We start from the raw sequence: 12,526 nt of genomic DNA, 5'->3' as shown, positions 1-12,526 counted from the left end.
CTTAGTATTATATAAATGGTTAAATGCTCGTACGAATCTAAACATTTAAACAAACGGGAATACTCGTATTTCATTCGGCATGAAGTCCCGGTTTGTACCGAACCAGAGGCGGGGTATATATTTAAATATATCCGGCATAGTGAAAGTATTCTTTATTTAGATACCGGTGACCCGCAAAAACCATGAAAGAATATGTTATAAATATAAAATGTCAATATTAAATTTTGAAGTTTATAAATATTCATACATATCAATTTAAAGAGCCGATCCAGTAGCGTCGTATTGAATGCGTTTTATTGTCCCCTACCGGTTGCACGTCATTTTATTTTGTTCCTACGTCAACAATTCTGGTTGTTATGGCAACAAATAAAAAAATAATCTGACAATGGTAGAGCCGGTAGGGACATATATTGCTTGGCAATAGTCTTGTTACGTATGGTTAACACTTGTCAGCTGTACACTGCCGCGGTTTCAGCAACTACATTCTACCAGTCATTGCGACACCTGATTCATTTAAATACAATGTCCAAGAGATCACAAATGTCGAGTTCTCACGAGTTCATGGTGAAGGTGATAATGCATGAATATACAGGATAGATTATACATCGGTTATTTGAGAATGTCTTCACGTCCTTTCTCGGTTCAGTGTTGACTCGTCAGTCACGTGTTCTACAGTTTCATCGGGGTTTTAACAAACACCTGAAAGGGCAAAGTAGGCAGTGACGTTTAACAATATATATATTGGTCACCTATATACACTCACGTGCTTTCGTATAGTCTGATGCATGTCTAAATGAAAACTTGTGTTAAAAAGAATTTTACAATTAATTATGATGAACAAATGAGCACATATCGCCAATACTAATGTAAACCAACTTTTCCATAATCGCACATCACGAGTCAGTTCTTAATGATTCTCAAGATGCTGGATATACTACTTACATTTTTTACTTCCGTGTACTGTGTCAAGCCATACTCGCCTCTGAAAAAACGATTATCAAATTTAAGTTAAAATAATACAATATTTAGTAAATTTATTCTAAATCCACAAAATATTGTTAAAAAATGAAACACCAAAATCATGTGTGCTAGCTTCACATGACGAAGGGTTGGTAATGGTTGTATTGACTATATCGGTCGTGTCATGTGAAAACGCCATATGCGTTCAGCATACCTCCAGACTAGCCTACGGAATCGCGCAGTCTGGTCAGGTGTTGACTTATTCATTATAAAGTCATTATGTGGTCTCATTAGCGGGCAGGGCGCTCCTTAACAGACTGATTCGCTTTCCTAATGACCATGGCATAGTACCCATTTTCGCATGTTCTACTTCTAAACATCACCGGGTCCTTGCAATCATTTAAATACAAGCATATACTCACAGTTCCCGACCGATGCCCGACATCTTGAAGCCTCCGAAAGGGGCGTGGGCTTGGAACACGTTGAAACAGTTCACCCTGAAAAGCGAATTATAACAGCTGTATATTAGCAAATATGTATTGACAATCAAATCATTCACGTCGCATTACTTGTGAAAGACCAAACTTCATAGCAAATTATTGGTGAACGTCACGACGTTACTTCTGCTCTATTGTATAGGGACACTTTCACGTTAATGGTCCCAGTACATAATACATGTGTTCTATGTAACTAAGAACCATTGCGCGCATGTGTTAAGAGTTGCGCGGCGGCGCGTCTATTTCTTTAAATGCACCGAAAAACTACAAAAAAATAACACCAGTCATTCACAAAACTGACTCTAATTTGAATGTTTCTGCAATTTTGCAAAAACGGCCGCAAGTTTAAAACGATTGTCAGAAAGCTCATGGAGCGAATCATAGTTGTAAATTGTCAGTGATAAATCAAGTAAGTTAATGATACCAAAACGAATATAACAAACGACACAAAATAATGATCAGGGATGTTCATAAAAATAAGAGAGAATCTTTAAGTCGACCAACTTTTTTGCATCAGCTGCAAAATGAGATGTCGAAAAAACGAAGGAAGTGAAACATTTAGTCACTGTTAATTAGCGAAATGAATTGTTTTGGGGAGCCGTCGCCTCCACGCCGCCGCTCACTAACACTCAAAAGCCGCATGGCTACATTTACAAATTTTACTGAAAATTGTGCATCAAATGCATGGCTAAATGGTGAAAATATGGCGGCCGAACAGACAAAATCAGTCATGCGTGGCAACGAAAACATGCTTAAACGTGGTTACATATAGTATGTTCTGGGGTCGCTTAATTGCAAACTAGCCTAATGGTAATCCTAACGGTTTTGTTACCGCATCGTGTAGGACTTACTAACCGATGTTTGATCTTTAAGCAGTGGGGGCCCTTCCCATCTACAATAGCCAATGAAATATTAACCACATAAACCATTGCTGCTCACCACACGGTGCCTGCCTCGACCCTGCTGGTGAAGGTGTTGGCGGTGTCAAGGTCTTTGGTGAAGCAAGCGGCCGCCAGACCGTAGTTCGTGTCATTGGCGCGTGCCACCACTTCTTCCATGTCCTTGAACTTGATGATCTGCTGCACGGGCCCGAAGATCTGACGCGGGACAGGAGCGAGAGTAAGTTTTATCATTACCTTCGTGAGTGTTGTAAATTAAATAACATGCTGATATGTTTTCCAAAAAACATATTAAAATAGCCAATGTGAAGGGTTCCCTAGTGTGATAACGCGTCAAATAGTACGTATTCCTTAAATATTCTGAATAACAAAAATATATATATTAAACAATGTTGAATAAAACTGCCAGTTTCCAAAACTGAAAACGTACACTGTAGACAACGGAAAACTCCGTTCGTGTTCACCTTTCCGCATAATTACCCGTATATGTATGGCTTTCGTTGGTATATTTATACCATGTGTACATATACCTCTTCTCTGGCGATGCGCATGTTGTCAGTGACCCCTGAGAAGACGGTGGGCTGGATGAAGTAGCCCTCGGTGCCCAGTCTGGCCCCTCCACACTCCAGCTTGGCCCCTTCCGCCTTGCCACTCTCGATTAGCGACAGGATCTTCTCAAACTGCTCCTCGCTTACCTGCGATCAAAGACGTATATTTATTATGCAATATGAAGCTATTTTAATTAGACGTTCCAACGGGGAATATGATTAGATGGCGTGCTAGGTACTTTGAAAGTATCCCGAGTCATTATGAAGGTATTTCCAAGTTTTCCAATAGAACATCAATTTGCAGTTTTCCAGTCAAATATCGAGTTATTTGCGAGTTTGTCAAATAAACATATGGCTTATTAAAAGTTTTAAAATGCAAACTGAATTAATTTCATAGTTTATCTATTCACTTGTGCGCCGGAATCGTTCTTGGGATCAAACGGGTCTCCGACCGGCCTGGCCTTCGCACGTGTCACGGCTCGCTTGACGAACTCGTCATAGATGTCCTCGTGCACGTAGGTCCGCGAGCCTGCCGTGCACACCTGACCCATGTTAAAGAACAACGCCTGGTGCGCGAGCTCGACGACTTTGTCCACTGAAAATGTAGTTGGCCAATTCTTATGCACAAAGGTAAATCACATGCAAACTAAAAGCGTTTGTGGCAATGACGGAAAATAGTTTTTAAAGTTAAAAGGCTGACTTAACAAGGCATGTTTTGCAAAATTTATGCCCGGCTTTGTGTCGCGAACCATTTTGTGCATGCCCATATATACTTTACAGAGCGACGTTGAGAGGGCACGATACGACATTGAGAAGATACTATAAGAAGGTTAGAAGATACGTGGCGAAATCGATGAAGCGAAAAAAAAAATTAATCTCGATAACGAACCTGACTTTGCTTTGTCGTACCATGTTATCGCTCTTGTTTATCCAAAAGTCGACAATAAAACACAAAGTTGACCGTAATGGAATAACGAATCTTCATCTATAAGTCGAAATGTTTAACTATGAAAAGACGTTGACCCTCTCGGTAGAATGTGTTTTTCTTAACTGTTATATGAAATTTGAGCCATGGTTACCATGCGAACAATACTACTTATTCACAAACATAGGTCACGTGCTGTACTTACGATCGGCGTCCTTGAAGATGACGACAGGACTCTTGCCTCCCAGCTCCAGGGTCACGCGCTTCAGGTTACTCTTAGCCGCACCCTCCATGATCAGTTGACCCACCTGCAGGTCAAGGTCACAAGGTAATAGACAGCAGTTCAATGTTATAATGTTAGCGTCATTATTTCAATATTATATTTCCTTTATTTTTAAATCAAAACTTATTCTGAATAATAGATAAGATGACATAATACAATAATGACCCCAAGTTGGGTGAAAAAATAGCATTTCTCGTGCTACATGTGAGAAGGATTGCTTCGGAATTCAAACCGGATATTGTACCTCGGTGGATCCAGTGAATGCCACCTTCCTCACGTCCGGATGGTAAGTGATGGCGGCGCCTGCGGTAGGCCCGTAGCCCGGGACAATGTTGACAACACCTGGCGGGAAACCGGCCTACAGCCGAATTTAATAATGTTGACGATGAAATATGCAAATGATTTTTAGTTTTACTGTCTATGTCGTCGCTGTTGCTACTGATGATGCTGTTGAAGATGATACGTTATTGTTGCTACTTATTACGAATACTGCTGCGAAAACGATTCAAACATTGACACTGATTGTGACGATGATGAATATTGTAATTTTAAAACGGTGCTCCACGTTCAGCTGATGATGTTGTTGACGCCGTTGTAGCGGTCACAATCGAGGGGTTTCATCACAGCCATTACACGCGTGATGATGATGGTGGTCGTTATGATGATCACGATAATAATAAAGATACTGCTGTTGATGACGATGGTGGTACTGTTGCTGATGATATTAAAGAAGGTGATCCGTGTGAAGTTGATACTACTACTAATAATAATAATCATGATAATAAACAATATACTACTACTACTACTACTACTACTACTACTACTACTACTACTACTAATAATAATAATAATAATAATAATAATAATAATAATTTAATAATAATATTATTATTATTAATAATAATAATAATAATACTTGCAATAATCATAATGGAAGCAACAATAAAAAATAATAATGAATATTAGTGAAAATAACACTTCACTATTGCTGCTACTAAGTACCACTCACCTCTTTGATGAGGGAGCCGGCGTACATGGCTGTTAGGGGCGTCTGCTCGGCGGGTTTTAGCACAATTGTGTTGCCGCAGGCGAGAGCGGGGCCTATCTTCCACGCCATCATCAGAAGCGGGAAGTTCCACTGGAATACAACACTTAGGAGTATAAAGTTGAGTGTGGGACGGGCTTTACAACACATTGTCGACAAGTACATTTATTTACACAATTTCGTGTTTTGCTAAAGACACGGAGAAATATATTATATTACTAGAAAATAACATATACATTACTTGTTAGAGGAAATGTTATTTATTCAAGCTAGACTTTATGATAATAAGACATATAAAGTCTTGTTTTATTTATTACGTATCGAAACAAAACAAATATACCCGGACACATGGCGCTAGTCTAAATATCTAAAATAATAGTTCGAATGTGTATGTTGCAAAGGTTGTACCAAATGGAAAAAAAACACCAACAACAAAAGAACATTATACATATACGTTGATTAAATGAATTATGCCATATATCGCGATGAACGACTACACCTAGACACGACCTAACACATTAATGCGCCCCTACCGGTATGATCTGGCCGCATACTCCGACGGGCTCATGACGGGTGTAGCAAAAGAAGTCGCCGTCTGCAAATACAGGTCATTCTCTGGTTATTTTGTCTTAACTGCCATTTCGGTGTAGAAAGAATAGCTTTAAATTGGTGACTTTATATTGTAAATAGGCTATTATGTTGCTGTATAACGGAGCGACTTGATAACAAACTTCCTTTGGGGAAGGTTAATTATTATAAATGTACACTAAATAAAATAAATTTCCGTTTCAAATGTTTACGCGTGCACTTGTGGCTGTAAAGGTGTACACCTTTTATCGTTAGCAAAAAAAAATAACTTGAATGACAATCAGTGTTTTTCTTAACAGCTCTCTTTCAGTATGAACGGAAAAACATGAGCGGTAAATTATGTAAAAGTTATCACAAGTGTACTCTTAATGTATCATCTGCTATAAATGTTATAACTTGTAGTAACCCAGCAGCCACTCAGCGGTGTCTGCTTCTAACTCACCGACGGGAATGGTTTTTCCCATGACTTTGTCTGCCCAGCCTGCAAAGTATCGGATGGTTCCCAGCACCAGGCGCATGTCCACTGTGTACGAGTCTTTGTAAGGCTTCCCGTTGTCAAGCGTCTCAAGACTCTGAACATACAGTTTGAGTTGCTCGCAGATATTCGTATTTTTTAATTTCTTTTAAAGTAACACAAATTCTCAAAATCCACGAATGTTTCGCAAAATATTTCGTTAAATTAAGTTAACCCATAAAAAAAATCAGTGTTCCTAATAGCAATAGCCAAAATGTGAACTCTAGATGTGGTATGGTAACATAGATTTAACGAGATATAAACTGCTCGTCTTTAATCTGTTGTGGAACAATATATATTCCGTTTTAATTTCCCGCAACGACATCTATTCATACGACACACGAACAATAACATGGTACATGAAAATAAGGTAAAAATATTGTCCCATAATTTCGCAAAATATTTCGTTAAATAAATTTAACCTATACACAGGAACATTAACATGGTACGTGAACATGTGTTGAATATATTGTCCCATAAAATAAAAAAAAACTGTTTGCATCTTGTTAAATCTATTTTACCAGACAACATCTAGCGTTATTTTGCTTGCCTTCTCCAGGATACAAATCATGGACTCGGGGAGCGAAATATTATGCGCTACATGTGAGTTATACTTTATACCAATCCAAAAGTTATAAATGGTAACATGTAAGAGATATCGTGCGCTTTACAATTTAAATTTCGACACATGATGCTGCGTTTTTCAGTGCGTGTGTGATATTAGATTGCTATCTAAGATAAGCGGGTTCATCTAATTAACCCATTTATGCCTGCTGGACTCTCCCATCCTTCTTAATTGGATCAATCTATTTCCAAAACTAGGGATGTCTAGTATATTTATTTCTATATTTAGAATATTTCTTACAGAAATTCCTTGAAGCAAACAGCGCAGACCCAGATGAGACGCCGCATCATGCGGCGTCTCATCTGGGTCTACGCTGTTTTCCAAGGCCTTTTTTCTAGACGCTAGGCATAAATGGGTTAAAATGTCATGTGTGCGTACATACCTTTATATAGTTATCGATTTAAAAGTGTATTTTTAATGAACAATTACAACTGTATTATGTTCCCATAATCCAGCCAACATACGCATTCGATGTTGATGAACAAAGAAGACACACACGCACAGATCCCGTATTTTTAATCAAAGCGCTGAAGGCACTGAAGTTGTTCGCTGTTGTCGTTCTTGATAAGCTTGTGCGCATTGCACAGGCTAATCAGTGTTCACAGGCTAATCAGTGTGCACAGGCTAATCTTATTTGACATGCATTAAGCCCCGTTTTTCCTGAAAACAGCCAATATGTACAGATTACAATGATAAACACTAGACTGGCCAATGTCGACTTATAAGCTGGTAAATACACCCACTGCAGTAGTATAGCAGACGCGCCTAAGCATTTGTCGTCTGCAGTGCAGACAGGCAGCGGTAATCGTACCTAGCATAGTGATTTACAGCCTTTAGCGTAGCTAAGCTAGCTAAGCACATACTGATTTGCAAAACATGCTCTGTAAATTTAGTCGGCCGCTAACGAGACCAACTAAAAATAGGCTTCATGATTATCAATGATTTCAAGATGACATAACTGCTATAGAGTCACGCATGTTTTTTTAATCTAAATAGCGGTAATGGTAGCTCCTTACCGGACATCGCGATTGCATAGTGCATAAGACCACTATCGCATGATGCTTTTTATAATTTGAACGTAAACAAGTATTACACGGAAATAAACAATTTAATTGCCTCTTGAGATATGAAATGCCTGATTAATAGCAAGTAGAAAATATTGTGCCTGGGCGGAAACTTTTTAAGTTTAAGTATGATAAATAGCTGCTTAGTAATCAACTCAAAAGCACTTAACCATACACTGTTGTGTACACGTGCTAAAGAAACGTTTTACTTGATCGATATTGTTGTCGAGTTTCCCACTTTCATCTTGTTCAATTTAACAGTACATAAACAGTTCGGATTTTGACATGTTTCGTTATAAACTGGTATTAAAATAACGGCGAATTTCAGATGTGACCCGGCCAATACTGTTAAGATTTATTTTGATATTTTCAAGCTCTACAATGTTTTTAGACTTGATCGGATGTTTTAAACAACTTAATGCAATATTAAAGGGACATATCGGCGGTCGCTACCACAATATAAGCGTTAGTCAATGTTGTTGTTTTGTCTGCGTTAAATGGAGATGAAAAACGTGTAGAATCCTGTGATACTGCATAAGCAATTGAAATCCCAATTTATTGATGGAGATGTCTTTACGGTGACTATCATGGTTCGACATGCGAATTAATAGAATATATACGATGACTGTTCCAAGTATGGGGCAGAACTCACATCGATATAGTAGATGCCTCTTTCAAGTACTTGTTATAACTTACATCGATATAAACGATGTCCCTCTCAAATACATTGTATACCACGAAGCAATATAGACGATGTATCGCTCAAGTAAGTTTTTATCACCGCGGTACAGACGCTGTCCCTCTCAAAAAGGTTAGTGTGTCTCTCATGTAAGGTATGTGACTCACCGCGATATAGACAATGTCTCTCTCAATGAGGTCGGCCAGTTTATTGAGGAGTTGTCCTCTCTTGCTGGCGTCCATGCTCCGCCAGGTGGATCCAAACTGGAACGCCGCCTTGGCCGCCGCTACCGCCTTGTCCACATCCGCCTGGAATAGAACAAGAATAAACAACTAGCACGCATAGTTCTTAAAGCAAACAAAAAATACTCCACCACCAATTTTGATACGATTATATAAACAAAGGTGTTGGAATTGCATGTACCGTCGATATGTGATGAAGATCTTTAGTACTTATAGTATTTACAAACGGAGCAGGTGTATTATATAGTAGTAGGAGATCTTTTATGACAAAATCAATAATATCTAAAGTATAATTTGAACTTTTACATTTATAAAATGTTCTTTCTTTTGCAACAATATAAAATGCTTTGATTATAAAAACCGTGAGTATGAAGAATAACCGTCGTGGAGTCACCAATATCAGCCGTATAGTATACGCGTGGCAATAACAAGAGACATGTGACGTAATTTTGGATAGCATCTGAAGTAAACGTTGTTCAACTTATAATTTCGAAAGCTGTCTACGTTTATCATTTCGATAAAATAGAGCACTTGTAACAATGAAAAGTGCGTACTTCTTTCTGCTATATATGTAGATATACTTGTCACCAGATCTAAAGTCTTTTTTATAATTCGAGGCAAACTATTTTGCTAAAATACGCACTTTATTGCCGTACTAGCGGAAACGTTTCAAATACCGTTATGAAAACATCGTTAATCACTTTTCTGTAATATAAAGAAGAAAATTGTAGTGTTTAACCTTGTCTCCTTCCTGCACATCGCAGATTTTCTGTCCGGTAGTTGGGTTGACCACTGGGAATGTTTTACCGCTCGCGGAGTTTACCCATTCGTTGTTGATGAAGATCTACATAAAACATCAACCAAAAGGCGTGGTACAAGTGAAACGAAAAGGAAATATCAATTAAAGTTGCTTTTTTGCTGTCAATTATCTTGGCTAATAGTACACGTGTCTCTCTCATAAATAAACTAGTGATGGGACCAAATATTCGAAAATCGGCCGAATATTCAAATCAAAAATTCATATTCGAATATTCTATTTTTATGCAAAGATACTTCCAAAAAAGTTATAAGTACATGTACAAAGTCGCAGTTTTGGTTTCCATTATAAGTCATTGCTTTGATAACAGCTTCCATCAATGAACGAGATGATAATTGGCAGACGGAATAATATAATGAGAGGGACCAATCGTCAATTTACTATCATTCTATTCATAAAAGGATTCTTTAAAAGGATCTGTCTGGTTATGAGGTTTACGCATTGAATCGCAAAACTATTGTGGTTAGTCTACATTAGCGACACGGTAATTCACATGGACCGAAGTAGGGTGCAATGAAGCAAAACAACGAAACGAACACATATTTTTTTTAAATATGTTGTCACAAGATTTACTATCGAATCCCGGGAGAATACAGTTTCATGCTTTTGTACATAGTTTCACAAAATTATTATCGAATCCCGGCTGTATAAAGTTTGAAGCAATAAAAGTGTGCGTTTTGCAACACTGCGTTTTACAAGATAGAATCTATATTTGAAATATGAAATGAGTAAAATAGACATCAAATCATTCTTTGGAACGAAATCACTTGCATTGCGTATCAAATTAATTGAAGTTTGCATATAAATAGCTAATACGTATTTAATGTTCATTCCATTAAGCATTAAATATTGGGGACTTAAATGATAACTTCATTCGTTTCAATTTACCGAATTAATATACGTAACATCACTAAAATTGTGTTTCAATTAAGCTTTATTTAATTTAATTCTTATATAGTTGATAAGTGTACGTATTGCTTTGTTCACTTAGCTTACTGTACCTTATACATATTGAAGAGTACAGAAATCAGAACATTGTTTAAGCTTTGAAAATGCTGATTTTTTCTCGCGATTGGTTAACCTTAAATCTTAAATGCAGTCTAACAGAGCTGTCTACGCCTAACATACCGGTAATGTTGCACTCGAGAAGTAGAAGTTGGTTGTCAATAGGGGGCAATAAAGGGATTAGCGGTGGTAACTTTTAGCCAGACAGAGCTTGAATAGCGAATTTTATTGTGAACTTATAAAACGTTTTAACGAATATCTGGATAAATTGTCTCATATCGGGACGCCGGAACAATCACCAAACTGGCGGGACTGTCCCGTCGAGATCTGGCATGTTTGTTTTAATTCCGTTATCCATATATCAAATCAATGATTATCTAATAAGAGTTTAGTTTCTCAAATCTAAACCAATTAAATCGTTCTTAAAGGGTTCTTTATTCCAGAAAAAATAGCGAAACCAAAAGAATAAATATTATCGATGGAAAGTAATCCATATGAATTATAAGTATTGAAATAAATTACAATTACGGTAATGTGTTTTCCTGAAATATCTTACATCTAATGAAACTTAACAGTATTTATTTAAAAAAAAGAGCATAATAATCAATGATCTTTATTTTTTTTTACTCTATCCTGTTTTTCAAGGCCACACATTCGATACGATTTATAGTTTATTTGTCGGCCATTTTAATATAAGGTTTAAAAATCGAATATTCGAATATATTCGAATAATGACAAGCGAACATTCGAATATCGTTTCCAGTATTCGTTCCCATCCCTAAAATAAACATATGAAATGTGAAGTGCGCAGCCGTTTCGGGGGGAGGGGGAAATCACGCCTAAAACAAATGAGCATTAATAACCTCCCGACAACGGCTTAAAATATCAGATTTTATTGCAAATTAACAACTGGAAAAGTCAGAAACCTTTCAAAATGGCTAAAGTTGTAAATTCAGAAAATTAAGTCAGTTTACTAGTTTCCTATATAATCATTGTACACAAACATTATTTTTCGTTCTGTCGCGCGCATATGAAACATCTTATCCCCCCGACTCTAACCGCCTAAATCCATAAGAATTATAACTTTATATAATTTATTATTAACACTAGAAATTGGAAAACAAACACAAACACTTTTACAAGAACACATACCTGTGTGAATTTTATTTCAGGATTTCTTATCGGTGGAGGTAAGGTAGCCATTTTCTTATTATCTTTAAACAATTTGACCACTTCGAACGCGGATAATTGCTTAAACCACAAACTCAGAAAGCCATGTACAACGGCGGCGGAAATTTATTATTTCCGCATGTTGTTTACTTCTTTGCACTCAACAAGGATATCCGAATTTTGCACACACAAAAACAACAACAAACAACACTGCACAAAACAACTTAAAATCTGTATATAATTATGTTTATGTATAAGTTATATTACAATACTTTAAACACAGCTATGTTTTGTGCTAATGAATTAGATGACATGATGTCAGTCGTGCGCATCCGTCCGTAAATGTTTTATTCAAACGACATCTTAGATCCATCACCCACACTGATATATCATCTATTCCGTTTAAAACAAATAATGGAAAACGAGCGTTTTCTTTTTTGTGCACGAACCATTTGGAAATCATTTGGAATTTGATTCTAATAAGCATCCGACAAGTGTCTTTGAAAACTACATTCAAAATAAAATTTAAAGAATACCTTAAAACAAATCATTGATATACATGTATGCTCATTTTTCTATGTTAATACTTTGTTGTGAGTGTCTGATGTGATTTATTTTGAAATATTGATTTTTGAAAGATTGATTTTTGATTTTTGTATCAAATT

General features: G+C 37.0%; 1 protein-coding gene across 1 annotated transcript; it reads right to left on the bottom strand.

The window, feature by feature from the left end:
- Positions 1-137: 137 nt before the first annotated feature.
- On the bottom strand, positions 138-12,011 carry LOC127833728 (aldehyde dehydrogenase, mitochondrial-like). Its single transcript, XM_052359149.1, has 14 exons — positions 11,844-12,011; positions 9,609-9,713; positions 8,795-8,935; positions 6,188-6,317; positions 5,691-5,752; positions 5,122-5,250; positions 4,357-4,470; positions 4,035-4,137; positions 3,315-3,499; positions 2,887-3,051; positions 2,397-2,554; positions 1,383-1,457; positions 943-982; positions 138-699 (listed from the first exon to the last, which is right to left on the bottom strand). The coding sequence occupies exons 1-14, from the start codon at positions 11,892-11,894 to the stop codon at positions 670-672; spliced, it is 1,488 nt and encodes a 495-aa protein (XP_052215109.1). The 5' UTR covers positions 11,895-12,011; the 3' UTR covers positions 138-669.
- Positions 12,012-12,526: the final 515 nt, after the last annotated feature.

Source organism: Dreissena polymorpha, chromosome 6, assembly GCF_020536995.1.
Source record: "Dreissena polymorpha isolate Duluth1 chromosome 6, UMN_Dpol_1.0, whole genome shotgun sequence".
Taxonomy (NCBI): Eukaryota; Metazoa; Mollusca; class Bivalvia; order Myida; family Dreissenidae; genus Dreissena; species Dreissena polymorpha.
The sequence above is the reverse complement of the archived record's forward strand: the minus strand, read 5'-3'. Positions and strand labels throughout refer to the sequence as shown.